The sequence below is a fragment of the Suricata suricatta genome, chromosome 2, assembly GCF_006229205.1.
Source record: "Suricata suricatta isolate VVHF042 chromosome 2, meerkat_22Aug2017_6uvM2_HiC, whole genome shotgun sequence".
NCBI classification, from domain to species: Eukaryota; Metazoa; Chordata; class Mammalia; order Carnivora; family Herpestidae; genus Suricata; species Suricata suricatta.
The window spans coordinates 97476995-97496897 of record NC_043701.1 but is presented as its reverse complement, the minus strand read 5'-3'; the positions used below and the strand labels follow the sequence as shown (position 1 = coordinate 97496897).

The 19903-nt window shown below is 40.3% G+C and overlaps 1 protein-coding gene across 2 annotated transcripts in view; it reads right to left on the bottom strand.

Moving 5' to 3' along the window:
* Nucleotides 1-2552: 2552 nt before the first annotated feature.
* The window catches only part of NUP42 (nucleoporin 42), a 34696-nt gene continuing 17345 nt past the window's right edge, over nucleotides 2553-19903 (bottom strand). For both annotated transcript variants that reach the window (XM_029930009.1, XM_029930016.1), the window contains 3 exons: nucleotides 5233-5272; nucleotides 4546-4659; nucleotides 2553-2833 (listed from right to left, as the gene is read on the bottom strand). In XM_029930009.1, the coding sequence (XP_029785869.1) occupies nucleotides 4590-4659; nucleotides 5233-5272 (110 nt within the window). In that variant the 3' untranslated portion in view covers nucleotides 2553-2833; nucleotides 4546-4589. The remainder of the gene's footprint in view (nucleotides 2834-4545; nucleotides 4660-5232; nucleotides 5273-19903) is intronic.

The window sequence follows — 19903 nt, the reverse complement described above, 5'->3', positions numbered from 1 at the left end:
GCCTGCCATTGAAGTGCTGCCAGGCCAACAAGCTTGTGACACTGAGTCAGCTGTCCAGGGCTTCTGCGGAGAAAATCACTACCAACCTCTTCCTCTTTCTCAAAACTGAAACAAATTCAAATCACCTCACTGGCCCCTGTACAGATAAAGACAGCCTTCTCTGATACCCAAGTGCAGCACAGTTGTTCCAGCTGCTGGGTTCTGCTTGCTGCACCAGCTTTGCAGGAGGCGGGCATACGCAGGACGCCAGCCACTAGGTTAATGTGCTTTGTCTATGGCAGCTTATTTAGAATATTGCTTAAAAAAATAGAGGTGGCTGGGTGGCTCTGTCGATTAAGCATCTGACTCTTGGTTTTGTTTCAGGTCATGATCTCACGGTTTGTGAGTTCGAGCCGCGCACTGGGCTCTGTGCTGACAGTAAAGAGCCTGCTTCTGATACTCTTTCTCCCTTTCTCTCTCTGCCCCTTCCCTGATTTCTCTCTCTCTCTCAAAATAAATAGATAAACGTTAAAAAATTATTTAAAAAACAAAATAGGATATTGCTTAAACATTAAAAAAATTTTGGGGCGCCTGGGTGTCTCAGTAGGTTAAGCGTCCAGCTTCAGCTCAGGTCATGATCTCACAGTTCGTGGGTTCGAGCCCTGTGTCAGGCTCTGTGATGACAGCTAGCTCAGAGCCTGGAGAGCCTGCTTCAGATTCTGTATCTCCATCTCTCTCTGACCCTCTTCTGCTTAGGCTGTCTCTCTCTGTCTCTCAAAAATAAATAAAAACATTAAAAAAACTTTTTAAGGTATTCCTGGGAGGCTCAGTCAGTTAAGTGTCTGACTCTTGATCTTGGCTCAGGTTACGATCTCACGGTTCATGAAATAGAGCTGAGCTCATGCTGAGCATGGAGACTGCTTGGGATTCTCTCTCTCTCCCTCTCCCTTGCCCCTCCCCAGCTCATGTGCTCTCTCTATTTCTCTCAAAATAAAGAAATAAACATTAAAAACATTTAAAAAAGAATATTGCTGGAAGAAGCATGGATGAGGGTCAGGCCTCACAATAATGAGCTCTGATGAAGCACATGATGCTTTAGGCAGCATGAGAGAGAGCAGGATCCTCAACTTCACTATTGTAGCACGTTTATGGAAGTTATCATATCCATGTACTTTTTACATAATATTTATCTTTGAATCTCCATCAACACTTTAATCTCATCCTAAGCAACCATGTTCTGAATATAGGAGTTTGATATGCTAATTGTTCTTTCTTTCTATAGAAAAATAATCTACTATAATTTATTGTAAAATAAATATTGAAAACACGTGAAAGGAAAAAAAATGTGTTCACATACCTTATAAGTCATCTCATGTACCTCCAGTGGTAGACACGCCACATCCTGGGACACACGGAAGGATAAACTTGATCCGGGGTCTCGTGGGGCTGCACAAAGCAGTGCCGGGTGGGATTTCGAGGAAGCAGAGAACTTGTCTTTTAAGCACCACATGTACATACACACATTATTATAGCCCAAAAATAATTAGATTTTGGAAAATAATTGAAATAATCATAAGGTAGGATCTATAACTTGTACAGCTTTCCTGGCTGTATTTCGAGGCTTCTTTGGGTAAAACTGTCTTTAAAACAATATGTTTACTAATGCCAATAGTGCAGCGTCTGGAGGGCCCTTTAGAAACAATGCTGGCAGTTACAGTAAGTTTTCTCTCTATTTTATGAGTGGTACTTGTCGATTCAGCGTACCAAGCACCAGTAAAACGAACATTTGTTATGAAATTTTGGCAAATGTGGCCTGAAGGAAGACTGGATTCCAATGTGGGCTGAGACTTCCTCTGGGAGCCCCCCTGGAGTTGAGCACACGGGAAGCGGGGTGAGGACCCCGTCAGAGAGAGGCTGGAGAGAGAATATTTTCAGCCTGTGTTTTCACTTTGGGCTGTAGATGGGGGGCGGAGGGGAGGAGGAGGAAGAGGACCTGCGCTGTAAGGTGTGGCAAATCGCATTGGTGGTGCTTTCTCAGGGCACAACAGAGGATGTAAAGGCAAAAGAGAAAACAAGTTGGAAAATAAATATTCTACAAAGTCAAGGAAGAGAAAGCTTATTTATCAGCAACAAAACAAGGATGGGAAGTGTAATTAGGTATTAACTGGAGATCTGGTTAGTGGTAGAGCTGCATACTAGCACTTCAAAACTGAGAATGAAATATGGCCATTTGTAGGAAAGTGGATGGACCTTGAGGGTGTCATGCTAAGCGAAATAAGTCAGGCAGAGAAGGATAGATACCATATGTTTGCATTCATAGGTCTAACAGGACAGACCTGGCAGGGGGCCATGGGGAGAGGAAGGGGGAAAGAGAGCGGGGAAGAGTGAGGGACAAAGATCAAGGGAGACTACCGAATACTGGAGACAACCATGGACTGAAGGGGGAGGGGAAGGGGGGAGGGGGGATGGTCATGGTGGGAGGCACTTGTGGGGAGAAGCACTGGGTGTTATATGGAAACTAATTTGACAATAAACTATTATAAAAAAAAAAAACTGAGGCTAGCCCAGAAAGGTTTGTGATCATTTTTTTTTAAAAGTCAGGCATTAGAAGCAGAAAGGATATACGACATGCTTCTGAGAGATGCTGCAGTCAGTTAGCCAGAAGTGCTGATTCGCGGCTTCCAGGTGGTGGGTTGGCTGGATAAGGGACAGGCAGAGACATTCGCCACAAGGCCAGTGGATCAGGAGAAGGGCTGAGAAGTCAGGTATCCGTCTGGGGCAGTGTCACCTCTGAGAGGTTGGAGGTTGGAGCATCTTCATAGTGACTCTTTCTATGGTGTGGGTCGAAGCAGCCCTTAGACAATGGTAAAAGAAATGAAACTGGATATTTCAAGATTTTTTATGGTTCTTTTGAACTGTTATGGTAGAAGCAGAGGCAGAACAGATTAGGAGAAATGTTCCCCACCACCCCAGAAGGTTGACTCAGAGAGATTAGAGGGGAAGTGAGGCTTCCTTGGAAATTCTTTCTAATTTTAGGGAAAGCTTCAAAGAGCCCCTCTACTGACAGCTGGACTACCTTTGGTGATCTGAAGACAATGAACAAAATGTCTAGACATTGCAGGTTCTGGGGTCCCCTCTCCCTTCCTCTTTCTCAAAGAGGTCACAGAAACTTACATTGTGACATGTCTGGTGGTGTGATGGTGTGATGGAAAGTTCCTTAAAAACACAAAAAGCATAATTCAGCAGTCATGTGCTTGGTGAGGTTGGTAAAGAATGAACTGTGTGAGTGTGAGTGTGTATGTAGGGGCAAGGTCCTAGAATGTGCATTTGGCATGGCATTATTTGTGTTAGGAAATTACTAAAAAAACCCAAATGTCCTTCAGCAAAGGAGAGGTTAAATAAATTATGATAGATTTATGCAATGGGATATTATGCATTGAAAAGGAGGAGGCAGACCTTTGTATCAGAGATTGGTCGGGTCATCAGAAGAGCCTCTGTGTATTCCGTGACTGACCCAGGATGGACACATGGTCTTGATCAGAGCCAGTGAGGGGCTGTGAGGATTCTGTTGGGAATCCTGGGAGAGACTCTTTTTCTTCACTAACTCTCTGAGAGATGTAACGTCTGGAGGTGCTGCAGGAATGTTGTCAGTGTGAAAAGGAATTCTGGAAAGAGGCCTGAGAGGTACTGAAAGCTTAGCAAGGACAGTGTCAGTGAAATGAGGGCTGAGACAAATAGGGATGAGTTGAAGAGTCAGGTAAGAATGCGGGGAGGGGGGGAGCTTGGTCAAGTGAAACAACATTTAGAGAAGTGTGGCTTATACAGGAAACAGAGAGCTGGGGTGGTGGGTTTTGGAAGACAGGTCAAGAGCATTTTGTATTTGTTTTTCCTCAGCAGGGAGATGCTACAGCATGTGAGATACTTATGGGGGGACTTAGTGAAGGGGAAGAACAGGTGACTCAGGAGGAGAGTGGACCACTGGTGGTGTCCCATAGCGTGTGGGAAGGGCTGGCTTTGGAGTACAGAAGAGAATGACCAATGTCCTCTCTGAGGCTTCCAATTTCTCAGGGAAGGACGAGGAAGTCATTTCATCAGAGAGAAGACAGATTAGATGATACAGAAAAGGTATAGAAAAGCTTATGTGGGGGTGCCTGGGTGCCTCAGTCAGTTAAGTGTCTGACTCTTGATTTCAGCTCAGGTCACCATCTCTTGGTTGGTGACTGAGCCCTGCATCAGGCTCCATGCTAACAGCACAGAGCCTACTTGGGATTCTCTCTCTCCCCCTCTTTCCCTTTCCCTCTCCCTCACCTGCAAGTGCTCTCTCTCACTCTCTCTCAAAATAAAGAAACATTAAAAAAAGAAAAAAAGCTTAGGTCGGGGTTCCTGGCTGTCTCAGTCGGTAATGCATGTGACTTTTGATCTTGGGATGGTGAGTTTGAGCCTCACGTTGGGTGTGGAGATTACTGAGAAAGGAAGGAAGAAAGGAAGGGAGGGAGGGAGGAAGGAAGAAAACGTAGGTGGGAGCAGGTGCCTGCAGGAGCCGTGTGGCTTTATGGGCAGCGCTACCGAGAGGGAACGTTGTGACTTCACAGCGTAGCTTTCTGTAGCAGCTACGCTGCTCTGCAGGCATGCCGGTCATGGAAGACAGCCAGCCAGGGTCTCAGGTTGGCAGGAGAGTGTCTGGAGGAAGGAAGACAGAGGAGTTGTAATTCCGTAACTTCAAGAGTGACTGGACTTGTGGACTGTGGAATCTAAACTGGAAGAAGAAGCCTGTGAGGCCAGGGGGTGCCTCAGTCACTTGGGAATAGCTCTCCCCGGCCCCAGAGGACTTCATTTTCCTCTCCCTTTCCCCCATTTGGGTCTCAGGCTTGGCTTGTTAGAAGCTGCTTGGCCAGTTAGGAAGCTGGAGTTGTTTCTTAGAATCATTTCTCTCAATTCTGCCCCCATGGCTGAGCTGTTTCTCTGTTTTGAGGAGATTCATCTCTCTGGCCAATGACAGGCTTGTACCTTCAACCATCACACATTATGCAAACCTGTCTACAGGATAAAGGCATCTTCAGAGCACATGGAAATCCAGTCCCTCTGGGTTTTTCTAACTTTGATGGGGAAAAAACCCAACAAGACCTGAAGCACTGTCCATTCAGTAGTGGTCCAGGGGGCTCATTGCAAGGGACAATGGGAATATTGCTGATCAAGCCCCAAGTCCTCATTGCTCTTATTGCTATATATATTCAATGACAACAAATTCATTACCTCTGAAATGTAAGTAGGCTATGTCTTCTCTTTTCAGGATCTATGTGGTGGGGAGGATGGGGGAAGAAAGGATAAATTAGTAAGACATTTCAAAGATCAATTTAACAAAGTCTATTAAAATGGAAAACTCTTCACACTTTCAACTCAGCATTTTCACTTCTGACAAAACACTCGCAAAATGGTGCAAAGATATATGTTCTAGAATGTCCTATTGAAGCATGGTCAGCCTATGAATAGAAGCATAGTTAAATAAATTAAGCATTGGACATACAATGGAATACTACTTTTATTTATATATTTTTAACCTCTATTTATTTTGAGAGGAAGAGTGTGTGCAGCACAAGCAAGAGAGGGGCAGAGAGAGAAGGGGAGAGAGAGAGAGAGAGAGAGAGAGAGAGAGAGAGAATCCCAAGTAGGCTCTGCACTGTCAGCACAGAGCTTGATGTGGGCATTGAACCCACAGACTGTGAAATCATGACCTGAGTGTAAACCAAGAGTCAGATGTTTAACTGACTAAGCCACCCAGGCACCCATACCCAACTCTTTAAAATTTTGTTTAATGTTTTATGAAGAACTTATTAAGTTCAACACACAAAAAAGAAATAATCCAGTTAAGAAACAGGCAAAGACATGAACAGACATTTCTCCAAAGAAGGCATACAAATGGCTGACACATGAAAAAATGCTCAACATCACTCATCATCAGGGAAATAAAATCAAAACCACCATGAGATACTACCTCACACCGTCAGAATGGCTAAAATTAACAACTCAGGCAATAACAGATGTTGGCGAGGATGTGGAGAAAGGGGAACACTTTTGCACTGTTGATGGGAAGGCAAACTGGTGCAGCCACTCTGGAGAACAGTATGGAGGTTTCTCAAAAAGTTAAAAATAGAACTACCCCCAACCCAGCAATTGCACTACTAGGTATTTATTCAAAAGATACAAAAATACTGATTCAAAAGGGCATATTCTCTCCAATGCTTATAGCAGCACTATCAACAATAGGGAACTTATGGAAAGAGCTCAAATGTCCATTGACTGGTGAGTGGATAAAGAAGATGTGGTGTGTGTGTATATATATATATAATGGAATACTACTCGGTGATCAAAAGGAATGAAATCTTGCCATTGCAATGATGTGGATGGAACTAGAGTACATTGTGCTAAGTGAGATAAATCAGAGAAAGACGAATACCATATGATTTCACTCATATGTGGGATTTAAGAAATAAAACAGGTGAACATAGGGGAAGGGAAGGAAAAATAAGAAGAAAAACAGAGGAAGGCAAACATAAGAGACTCTAAGCTAGAGAACAAATTGAGGGTTGCTGGAGGGGAGGTAGGCAGGGGATAGGCTAAATGGGCGATGGGCATTAAGGAGGGCACTTGTTGGGATGAGCACTGGGTGTTATATATGAGTGATTAATCACTAAATTCTACCCCTGAAACCAATACTACACTATGTGTTAGCTAACTTGAATCTAAATAAAAACTTGGAAGAAAAAAAAGGACATGCCTTTAACTTCCATGCTGTACTAGATAATAGATTATGGAGGGCAGTTTTTCATTTGTTTGCTTGCCTGCTTGTCTTTTGCTTTTTGCTTTTTCTACAATGCATGTGCGTTGCCTTTGCACATACATGTATCTCACATTTTTCTTATAGGCATGGAATTTGTAGGATGGAGCATAACACTTTTAAATGGCAAAAGGCTTAATTTTAGCAGGATAGGTTATTAAGTTAAATTCATTCCCCTAAAATTCAAGATAAATGACATCCTCAGAAGGTACAAACTTCTTACCCCTTCTTCCTTCCCTGAGCTTCCAATTCTGTTTCTTTTACCCTTATATATACAGTTGGATTTGATTTGCTAGTATCTTGTTGAGAATTTTTGCATCCATGTTCATCAGAAAGGCATGTACTCCTAAGTCCTGTGTTTGAATTCCCATTTAACCATTTGCTAGTTGAGTGACCTTGGATAGATCATTTTTGCACTTAGAAAATAAGGATCATGATAATAGGACCTAGATGGTAGGGGTTGAGGATTAAATTAGCTAATAGATGTAAAATATTTATGACATAGTTTGAAATGCTGCAAAAGCTCATTAAACCTAGATCTACTGGAAGTGACATCAGTAAGGTGGTGGAAAAGGAAGCCCTCCAACCTCCTTCCCCCTATGGAGACACAGATTGAACAGCAATGCATGAACCAACTGTCTGAAAAATCTGGAACTCAATCAAGAGATTTCTGCATTCCAAGTGAGTGGAAAGTCAAAAACATTAAAGCCTGGTAGGAAAATAAGTGACACGTTCTCTTGCCAGAGCCCCTCCCTCTTTTTTGCCTTTTTTTTTTTTTTTTTAACTTTTTTTAACGTTTATTTCTTTTTGAGAGACAGAGAGAGAGCATGAGTGGGGGAGGGGCAGAGAAAGACACAGAATCTGAAGCAGGCTCCAGGCTCTGAGCTGTCAGAACAGAGCCCGATGCATGGCTTGAACTCATGGACCATGGGATCATGACCTGAGCCAAAATCAGACATTCAACCAACTGAGCCACCAGGTGCCCCCAGAACCCCTCCCTCTAACACAGTGTAGCATTACTAGGAGAAAACACTTAATTCCCATCTTCTTCCTGAGGAGGAAAGGAGCAGAATGTATGTCCAACATTCTTTTATGTGGACTGCCATGGGCCCGGTTTACATCTTGCCTGACAACCAGGAGCCAGGTTGGGAGCTTGGTCTCTGAGAACAAGTGATCAACATGCACCAGACTATGCAGTACCAAAGATAGACACAAGGTGGAGCACCAGTGTCAGGGCATACTATAGTACCAGTGTGGCCACAGGCAGATAGCAGAGGGAAGGACTGAATAGATAGATATAGGCTAATCTCTTTAATTAAGTTACACACAAGCCCAAAAAGGATACATCCCCAGAAAATGCTTGAGAAGTCCAGAATCCCTAGCAAGGTTGAATTCCTGTACAAAACCAGACTGAGAAGTCTGGGAGGGATAGATGATTTTTCAAATGCCAAAATCGCAACAGTAGATAACAAGACATACAAAGGAACAAGGAAATGAGGCCCATTTAAAGGAAAAAATGAAATTTCCTGAAATTGACCCCAAATAAATGGAGACATATGATTTACTAACAAATCTGAAATGAGCATCAAATAAATGCTCAATGAATTAAAAGAGAGCACAAATAGACAACTAAACAAAATCAGGAAAACAATGCATAAACATAATGAGAGTATCAATGATGAGATAGAAACTATAAAGAGCCAAAGAGAAATTCTGAAAATGAAAACAGTAAGTGCACTGTAAAATTCACTACTCAACATCAGACTTAATCAGGAAGAAGAATCAGTGAACTCAAAGACAGGAATTTCAAAATTACTTAGGCAGAGAAGGAAAAAGTAAAAAAGATTGAAGAAAAATGAAGAATCCTAAGTGACTTATAGGATACTACAAAGCAGAACAACACATACATTATGTAAGCCTCAGAAAAAAGAAGGAGCAGAGAGCCTACTTGAGGAATTAATGGCCTCAAATCCCCTAAATGTGAAAATAGAAATGGAAATACAAATTCATGAAATTCAAAAAACTGCAGCTAAGATAAACCTAAAGAAAACTATACCAAGGCATATCATAATCAAACTGTCAGAAGTCACAAAGAGAATCTTGAAAGTAGAAAGAGAAAAGTGACTTTTCATGTACAAAGGACCATCTATTAGATTATCAGAAGATTTCTCAGCAGAAACCTTGCAGGCTAGAAGGGAGTAGGATGATACATTAAAAATACAGTATGGGGGCGCCTGGGAGGCTCAGTCGGTTGAGCATTGTCTTCGGCTCAGGTTATGATCTCGCGGTTCATGGGTTTGAGCCCTGCATCGGGCTCTGTGCTGACAGCTTAGAGCCTAGAGCCTGTCTTCAGATTCTGTGTCTCCTTCTCTCTGACCCTCCCCTGCTCATGCACATTCTCTCTCTCTAAAATAAATAAAACATTAAAAAAAGTTTTTAAAATACAGTATGGACATCTGAGTGGCTCAGTCAGTTAAGTGTCTGACTTCAATTCAGGTCATGATCTCACAGTTCATGGGTTTGAGCCCTGCATCGGGCTCTGTGTTGACAGCTCAAAGCCTGGAACCTGCGTCAGACTCTGTGTCTCCCTCTCTCTCTGCCCCTCCCCACTCACACTCTGTCTCTCTCAAAAATAAAATAAACATTAAAAAAATTTTAACACAGTAAAACCTTGGCTTGTAAGCATAATTCATTTTGGAAACATGCCTGTAATCCAAAGCACTTGTATATCAAATCGATATTCTTTTTTTTTAAATCAATTTTCAAGAACCATTGGTTCAGTTGTGATCACGTGACATTTGGCATCATGTACTACTTGTATTGCAAGACACTGCTCATTTATCAAGTTAAAATTTATTAGAAAAGTTTGCTCATCTTTCAGAACTCTCACAGAACAAGTTACTCACAATCCAAGGCTCAGTTGGTTGAGTGTCTGACTCTTGATTTTAGCTCAGGTCATGATCTCAGGATTGTGAGATCAAACTCTGAGTCAGGCTCCATACTGAACGTGGAGCCTGCTTAAGATTCTTTCTCTCCCTTTCCCTCTGTCCCTCTCCTGCTCATGCATACTCTTGCTCAAAAAAATAAATACAGAAAGGAACAACTGCCAACCAAGAATACCATATCCAGCAAAACTAACCTTTAAAAAATGAAGGAGAAATTTAGATTTTTCTTTTTAAATGTTTTTATTTATTTTGAGACAGAGAGAGACAGAGCATGAGCAGGGGAGGGGCAGAGAGAGAGGGAAACACAGAATCAGAAGCAGGCTCCAGGCTCTGAGCTGTCAGCACAGAGCCTGATGCAGGGCTCGAACTTACGAACATGAGATCATGACCTGAGCCAAAGTCGGAGGCTTAGCTGACTGAGCCACCCAGGCGCCTCAAATTTAGATTTTTCAAGATAAATGAAAGCTGAGAGAGTTTCTCATCACTAGACCTGCCCTATAAGAAATGCTGATGGGCTCTTTCCCTTGGAGCAGGTGGCAGAGCTGGCCATGGCCAACATTAAGCCTCAAGACCCACGAGGTAAGAAGGAGGAACTGCTGAAATAGCTGGACAACCAGAGGTGGAGGTATCCCAGCTATGTGTCACCAAAGTGCCAGGCTGGCATCCAAGCTAAGATCCAAGTTGTTCATAAATCCATCACCTATGTCCTCATCACATTAACCAGATTCAGAAAGAGAATCTCAGAAAACTCTACAAGGGCAAATAGTGCAAGCCTCTGGAGCTGCAGCCCTAGAACATGTGTGCCATGTGCTGCTGGCTCAACAAGCATGAGGCCTGAAAAAGCAGCTGTGGGAGACACTGCTGTGCCCACTGTGGATGTGTGTGCTCAGACTGAGCATGGCAGTGCCAGGGAACTGGCTGAGATTTTTTTTAATAAAGAGATCTTATATTTTCTTTTTTAGTAATTTTTTAAATGTTTTATTTATTTTTGATACAGAGAAAGACAAGGCATGAGGGGAAGGGGCAGAGAGAGAGAGAGAGGGAGACACAGAATCAGAAGCAGGCTCCAGGCTCTGAGATGTCAGCACAGAGCCCGATGTGGGGCTTGAACCCATGAGCATGAGATCATGACCTGAGCTGAAGTTGGAGACCCAACCAACTGAGCCACCCAGGTGACCCCTGGCTGAAAATTTTAAAAAATGCTGAAGGGAGTCCTTCAAGTTGAAGTGAAAGGATGATAAGCTGCAACCAAAACGATAAAAAACAGAAAACTCTTGTGGTGAAGGTAGAATTATGTAGTGTTGTAAATGCAGGTGCATCTATCACTTTGTTTTACAATCTTAAAAACAAAAGCATGAAAAATTATATATAGATATATGCTAATGGATAGGTGATATAAAAAGAGATAATTTGTATCTAAATAACAAAGTGGGGGGTACAGAGATGTAAAGGGGCAAGTTTTTATGTGATTGAAGTGAAGCTTATTAACAGTTTAAAATATATTGTTACAATCTTAAGACATTTTATGTAATTACAATGATAACCACAAATAGACTATTTATAGAATACACTCAAAGGTAAAATGAGAAGGGACTCAAAATATGTCACTTCAAAAAATATAAAAATTAATGAAACATAAAATAAGGTAACAGGAAGAAAAGAGGGACAAAACAGCCATAAGATATGCAGAAAACAGTGAAGAAAATGGCAATAGTAACTCCTTCCCTGTCAGCAATTACTTTATAGGTAAAGGGATTTCAGATATGCCAACTGAAAGACACAGATTGGTTGACTGGATAAGAAATAAGATCCAATTAATATATTGTCTGCAAGAGATACATTTTAGATCTAAAAAACACCAAAGGCTAAAAGTGAAAGGATGGAAAAAGATATTTTATGCAAACAGGAACCTGAAAATAGCAGAGGAGGCCATATTTAGCCAAAATAGACTTTAAGAGGGGCGCCTGGGTGACTCGGTTGGTTGAGCATCTGACTTCGGTTCAGGTCATGATCTCACAGTCTGTGAGTTCGAGCCCCGTGTCAGGATCTGTGCTGACAGCTCAGAGCCTGGAGTCTGCTTCTGATTTTGAGGCTCCCTCTTTCTGCCCCTCCCTTGCTTGTGCTCTGTCTCTCTCTGCTTCTCAAAAGTAAACATTTAAAAAATTTTTTTAAAAACCAAAATAGACTTTAAGACAAAAACTGTCACAGAATACCAAAAAAGGATATTATATCATGATAACAAGCTCAATTTACCAGGAAGATATAACAATTATAATATATATTCACCTAACATTAGGGGTCCCAAATATATGAAGCAAACATTGACAGAGCTGAAGAGAGAAACAGACAGCAAGACAATACTGAGAGACTTCATACTCTACTTTCATTTATGGTTATAAAAACCAGATAGAAGGTCAATAAGAAATCAGGACTTGAACAACACTATAAACCAACTGGAACTAAGAGATATATATAGAACAGTTAATAGTAGAAGAATACATATTCTTTTGAAGTGCACATGGACATTTTCTAAAGTATAACACGTTAGGCACAAAATAAATTAAAAAAAATATACATATATTTAATGTGTTTATGTATTTTTGAGAGAGAGAGAGAGAGAGAGAGAGAGAGAGAGAGAGAGGGAGAGACACAGAATCTGAAGCAGGCTCTAGGTTCTGAACTGTCAGCACAGAGCCCAACGTGGGGCTGAAACACACAAACTGCAAGATCATGACCTGAGCCGAAGTCAGACACTTAACTGTCTGAGTCACACAGGTGCAGGAGACCACAAAACAAATTTTAACAAATTTAAGAAGTTTGAAATTATACAAAGTGTCTCCTCTGACCACAATGGAATAAAACTAGAACTCAATAGTAGAAGGAAAACTCACATATATGTGGAAATTTAACAATGTTCTTAATGAATGGGTTAAAGAAAAAAAACCACAACGGAACTTGAGACAAATGAAAACAAACACAACATACTCAAGCTTATGGGATGCACAAAAGCAATACTAGGAGGGAATTTTATAGTGGTGCTTACATTAAAAAAGATATCAAATCAATAACCTAACTTTACACCTTGAGGAGATAAAAAAAAAAGAACAAACTAAATCCAAATTTAGAAGAAGGAAAGAAATAATAAAGATTAGAGCAGAGGTAAATGAAATAGGGAACATAAAAACAATAGAAAAAAATCAATGAAACCAAAAGTTGGTATGTTATGGTCTGAATGTTTGTGTTTCCCCTCAACTTTGTATATTGAAGCCTCAAACCCCAATATAATAGTATATGGAGGTGGGACCTTTCGGAGGCAATTAGGTTTAGATGAGGTCATGAGGGTGGGAACCTCACGCTGGGACTTACGGCCTTGTAAGGAGAGGGAGAGAGAACCTCTGTCTTCATGCACTCACACCAAGAAAAGGCCGTGTGAGCACAAAGCAAGAAGACAATTATCTGCAAGCCAGGAAGGGGGTCTCACCAGGACCTGATCATGCTGGTACCCTGATCTTGGGCTTTTAGCTTCCAGAACTGTAAGAAATAAAGCCTGTTTTTTAAAGCCACCTAGTCTATGGTATTTTATGGTAGCTTGAGCAGACTAAGACATTGTCTTTTGAAAAAATTGACAAAATTGACAAAGCGCTAGCTAGACTAAGCAGTGGAAGACTAAAATAACTAAAACTAGAAATGAAACAGTGGGTATTACAACTGATATCACAGAAATTAAAAGGATTATAAGAGACTACTATGAACAATTCTAAAACAACAAATTGGATAACCTAAAATAATTGGATAAAGTCTCAGAAACATACAGCTTACCAAGACTAAACCATAAAGAAATAAAAAATCTGAACAAACCTGTAACTAGTATGGAGATTGAAGCAGTAATCAAATATCTCCTAACAAGGACTAGATGACTCACGGAAGGATTCTACCAAACATTTTAGTGTTAATACCAAACCTCCTCACAATCTTTCAAAGAATTGAAGAGGAAACACCTCCAAACTCATTCTATGAAGTCAGCATTATTCTGATATCGAAACTAGGTAAAGACACAAGCAAATAAAATTGTAGAAAAAAGTTCCTGATGAGTAACAATATAAAAATCCTCAACAAAATACTAGTAGACTGAACTAAACAGCACACTAAAAGGATTATACACCATCATCAAATGGGATTTACACATGGAATTCAAGAATGGTTCAACAATAAAAAATACACCAATCAATACAACACACTAACAAATGTAGGACAAAAATCACATGATTATCTCAGTTGATGCAGAAAAAGCATTTGACAAAATATAACAACACTCTTTCATGATAAAAACATTCAACAACTAGGAATAAAAGGAAACTACCTCAATAGTAAATATGTATCATAGTCAATCATGAAAAACTAAAAGGTTTTCCTCTAACATCAGAAAGAAGGCAAAGATGCCTACTTTTGGGGCACCTGGGTGGCTCAGTAGGCTAATTGTCTAACTTTGGCTCAGGTCATGATCTCATGGCTTTTGAGTTCCAGCCCCGCATCAGGCTCTATGCTGACAGCTCAGAGTGTGAAGCCTGCTTCAGATTCTGTGTCTCCTTCTCCCTGTCTCTCTCTCTGCCATTCCCCTGTGAGCACTCTGTCTCTCTCTCTCAAAAATAAACTTTAAAAATGTTAAAAAAAGATTCCTCCTTTCACAACTACTATTCAACACAGCACTAGAATTGCTAGCTAAGGCAATTAGACAAGAAAAAGAAACAAAAGGCACCTAAATTTGAAGGGTAAAAAAGTAAAATGATCTCTGCTCACAGGTTATATGATCTTGCATGTACACAATCTTAAAGACTCAACACACACACAAACTGTTACAACTAATAATTTCAGCCAAGGGGCACCTGGGTGACTCGGTTGAGCTCTTGATTTTGGCTCAGATCATGATCTCATGGTTCATGAGGTTAAGCTGTGTCAGGCTCTGCGCTGATAGTGCAGAGCCTGCTTGCAATTCTCTCTTTCTGCTTCTCCCCCCACTGACGTGCACTCTCTTTATCAACATAAATAAATTTAAGAAAAAGTTCAGCAAAGTAGCAGGATACAAAGTCAATACAAAAATCAGTTACATTTATTTTTTTTAATGTTTATTTATTTTTAAGACAGAGAGAGACAGAGTGCGAACAAGGGAGGGGCAGAGAGAGAGGGAGACACAGAATCTGAAACAGGCTCCAGGCTCTGAGATGTCAGCACAGAACCCGATGCAGGGCTCGAACCCACTAACTGCGAGATCATGACCTGAGCCAAAGTCAGACACTTAACCAACTGAGCCACTCAAGCGCCCCCAGTTATATTTATATACACTAGAAATAATTAATCCAAAGAGGGCACTAAAAAATAATCCCATTTACTATGGCATCAAAATAGGTAAAATATTCATGAATAAACATATCCAAGGAGGTAAAAGACTTGTACACTGAAAACCATAAAGCATTGCTAAAAGAAAAGAAGACACAAATGAATAGAAACATCCTATGTTTATGGATTGGGAAACTTAATACTGTTAAAATACACATACTACGCAAAGTGATGTAAAGATTCAATGCAATCCATATTAAATCCTAATGGCATATTTTTTTTGCAGAAGTAGGAAAAAATCCTAAATTTATGTGGACTCTTAAGGTTTCTCAAATATACAAAACAATCTTGAAAAAGAACAAAGTTGGCAGTCTCACTTTTCCTGATTTTAAAGCATCACAGAATGCAACACTAATTAGGCAGTGTGGTACTGGTATAAAGGCAGATGTATCAACCAATGAAACAGAATGGAGCCCAGAAACAAACTTCTGCATATATATACCCAAATAATTTTTGATAAAGGTACCAAGACTAAAGAATGGGGAAAGGTATTGGGATCTCTAGATCCCAATGGTATTGGGAAACCTGGATATCCACATGCAAAAAAAAGAAATTAGACTCTGATCTTACACCATATATATAAATTAAAATGGGTTACATACCTAAATGTAAGACTAGAACTACATAGTTTCTAGAAAAAAACATAGGAAAAAAATTTCAGGACACTGGAATTGGCAATGGTCTCTTGACTATGATACCAAAAGCACAGACAACAGAAGCAAAGAGAGACAAATGGGACTATATCTAACCAAAAAACTTTCATCTGTCCAAGGAAACAATAAACAGAGTGAAAAGGCAATCTATGAAATGAGAAAATATTTGTAAATCATGTATCTGATAAAGAGTTAGTATCCAGACTATAAAGAGAATTTCTACCACTCAACAAGGAAACAGATAACTAAATTGAAAAATAGGCAAAGGACTTAGACGTTTCTCCAAAGAAAATATACAGATGGCCAAGAAGCAACTGAAAAGATGCTCAATGTCACTAATCACAAAAGAAATGCAAATCAAACCACCACCACCCAGAAACAAACTTCTGCATATATATACCCATTAGGATGGCTACTATCAAAACAAGAAAGTAAGTGTTGGAGAAGATGTGGAGAATTTGGAACTCTGTTGGGAATGTAAAATGGTGCAGCTGCTATGCAAAGTGGTGTAGAGGTTCCTCAACATACCAAACATGAGAGTTGCCATTGACTTATCAATCCCACATCTAGAATTGTATCCAGAAGAATTTAAAGCAGGATCTCATTGAGATATTTGCACACCCATGTTCATTGTAGCATTATTTACAGTAGCCAAGAGGTGGAAGAAACCCAAATTCCATCAACAGATAGAGAAAATGTGGTTCATACAAATAATGGGGTAGTTTCAAGTGCAGTAAGATCAAAGAGATCTAGAGATGTTACACAACAATGTGTATGTTGTACACACTACTGACCACTACTATACACTTAAAAATAGTTAAGATGAGGGGTACCTGGGTGACTCAGTCAGTTAAAGTGTTCAACTTCAGCTCAGGTCGTGATCTCATGGTCCATGAGTTTGAGCTCTGCGTCAGGCTCTGCACTGACAACTCAGTCTGGAGCCTCCTTACAATTCTGTGTCTCCCTCTCTCTCTCTGACTCTCCCCTGCTCATCCTCTCTCTCTCATATAAATAAACATTAAAAAAATAGTTAAGATGGTAAATTTAATGTTGTGGGGTTTTTTTTTTTTCTGTAACAAAACAAATCTGAGCTATTATTAACCTTCAGGCTTTCCTCTCCTATAAATATACAATTTCCCCCTAAACTGGACCACTCTACATACTATTTTATAATGAGTTTTTGTCCACTGACTACAGAAGAAAGGCTTTTCCAAGTTATTCTCTATTCTTTTAGGTCATTTATTTATTTTTTTAAGTTTGTTTATTTTGAAGAGACAGAGACAGCAGGGGAGGGGAGACAGAATCCAAGGCAGTTTCCGCACTGTCAGCACAGCCCTACACAGGGCTTAAACTTAGGAAACTGTGAGATCATGACCTGAGCTGATACTGAGAGTTGGATGCTTAGCCAACTGAGTCACCCAAGCACCCCTCTTTTAGGTCATTTAGAAAGGCTGTCTAGTATTGTTGGACACCAGAGTGAATTATTTTATTCTTATGAATAACACTGTGTAGCTAAATCATGTTATGCCTTTTGAAGTGGTATCTTTTTTCTCTCCTCTTCTAATCAGCTCTCAGCTATTAGACTTCTAATCTATGATCACATAACCAGGCTAGTTAAATCAGTTTACTTGTAATAAAACCTTATTTGCAATTCTGTACTTTGCTCCCATCCCAGGTAAACACGGACACTCTTTGCAGCAGCTGTGAAGGGAGGTGGATTTTGCTTATTTAAGGGTGTACCTTCCAGTTAGACCAGCTCACCCAGAATTCTTCTTGCCTCACTGAATAAATTCAGATGGTAGCACATGTTCTTAGGGTTGCTTTTTCCCTTCCACTCCCTCTCAGGGTCTTGAAACTCAATCTATCTGGCCACCACCTCATTGGCACTTGTTTCTATTTTTTAAAGCAGTGCTGCCTCTTAGTCAGGTCTAGGAGTCACTGGCTTTTGACTCCTGATACAGGCATGCACACATACTGCTGGTTTCTGCTTTGTGAACTTCGTTGCTTTAGTTCCTCATACTTAGTGCTTTTTGACAACAGCACCATTTGACAACCTTGGATCTCATTAAGTTCACTATACTGTGTGTGGGTGTGTGTGTGCACATGTGTACATGCGTGTATGTGAAAGCACATAAAATAGACTTCAACAATTACAACAGAAATCCCAAATCACATATTACTAAGTAGTCTATATGCAACTAGAGAGGGCCCTATTTCCCAAACTTGCTTGTAGAATCTCATGAAACACTTGATAAAAAACACATCCACAGGTCTAGCCCAGTTAGATACATTATTATTCTGGACATAGAATTTAACAAATACCTCAGGTAATCCTTCTAATCAGGCAAATTTAGAAACACTAGACCCTGAACTTGCATCCTCAGAGCCTCCAGGACACCGGGCAGTTCAGCTGGGACCCACGAGAGACTGGTAAGCCTGGTAGCAAACGGTTCGTTCCATGAGGGTAGAAAATTCCTAGGAGTCACTTGTAAGTAGGAATAAACATGGAAGTCTTTAGAGCTTGAGGCCAGCGCAGGAACTTAGGATCTATTTACCATTTCTACACCAAGGATGGTTCCAAACATATACTCTTTGGCTATAGACTCTATCCCAAATTTGGGTTTCCAGAAGTGTTAGCTGGGAGTCATACAGTTCTTCAACAGAAGTAACATCTGAATCCTCTGAGGATATATGCTAAAATCATCTGGGGTGTCTTTTTATTAGGTAAGGTTGTTTTCACTTAATTGGCTCGATACCAGATCTATGTCAGGTAACTGCTCCTGTGGTGCTAGCTATGTGCTTCTGGAAGCTTGAGAGAGGAGCACAGAACTCTGACACATATCCTTCAACTCATGACAAGTCTGGCTTTTTGTATCAACTCTAAGTAAGATACAGAAGAAGCATTACTCTCTCAATCTGAGGACACAGGGAAGTCCAACATGTCGGAGAATTCTAAGAGAAGCTCACCAGAGCTGGTGACTCTTGATCCCACCACAGTCACTACTGACTACAATTTCCATTCCTCTTATAGCAACTTGATGGGATAATATTAGGAATAAACAGAATTATACAAAAACAGGCCTACATAAATATTAGCCTAAAACTGTTGAAGAAAACCCAAATAGTGGTCCATGAGAGAGTTAAAACTGAGGGGGAAATAAAATTATTAGGGGAAAATGCTTCTACAGATCTGAAAAATAAGTTTTTACCCTTTAAAAACTTATTTCTCTAAGAAAATTTTCTTTAACATAAAGGAAAGTGATGCTACTAATGTTTATTTGGTAAATAAGCTACATATTTAGGCATTTTTTCCCCTAATGGCTTTAGGAATGATTTCCTTCCTCCCCCCAAAAAATGTTTACAGGCAAACCTTTAAAGGGTATGACAGTAAAGTGATATAGAATGAGAAAAGCACTTTATTTAGTGCACACTGACAGTTTTTTCAGTTCCATTCATAATTAAAGTAAAAAAAACCCTCCTGTTGAGTATTTTTTATGAAAAAAAATACTGAATTTCAAAACCCCTGGTTATTATTGAAAGCTTATGTTCCTTACACATATATATGTATGTATATGCATATATATGTACATATGAACCACTCAAAACAATTTTAAGGGCTGTACTTTTCTGTATTTAAAATTGTCCTTTCAAATACTTAGGAGTTCCACAGGTGGTGGCTTTAATGGAATTTTTCCCAGAGTAAATCTCTTTGATTGAAACTGCTCCAGTTCTTCTGCCATTAGTTGATCCTTGGGTGTGAATAATACATTATCTGTGGTAATGCCATTTGAGACTGGGAGAGAGGTGGATATGCTGCTATTTCCAAAGGTGTCACTGGATGACTTGGAAAAAGCAGTGTGAGAATGTGAGCCTAGACTACCAAAACCAGCCACAGAATGGCCATTTCCAAAGGCTGGCATCCCCGGAGTTCCAACAGAGCCTGCTGCCATCGAAGCTGGAAATCCTGAAAATCCAGGTGATCCAAAACCAGAAGCTGCAGGACTTTTAAAAGAAAATGAAGCAGCAGATGTGACTGCAGGTTTCCCAAATCCAAACGCTGGAGCGGAAGTAGTGATGGCAGAACTGGCAGAGGGTGC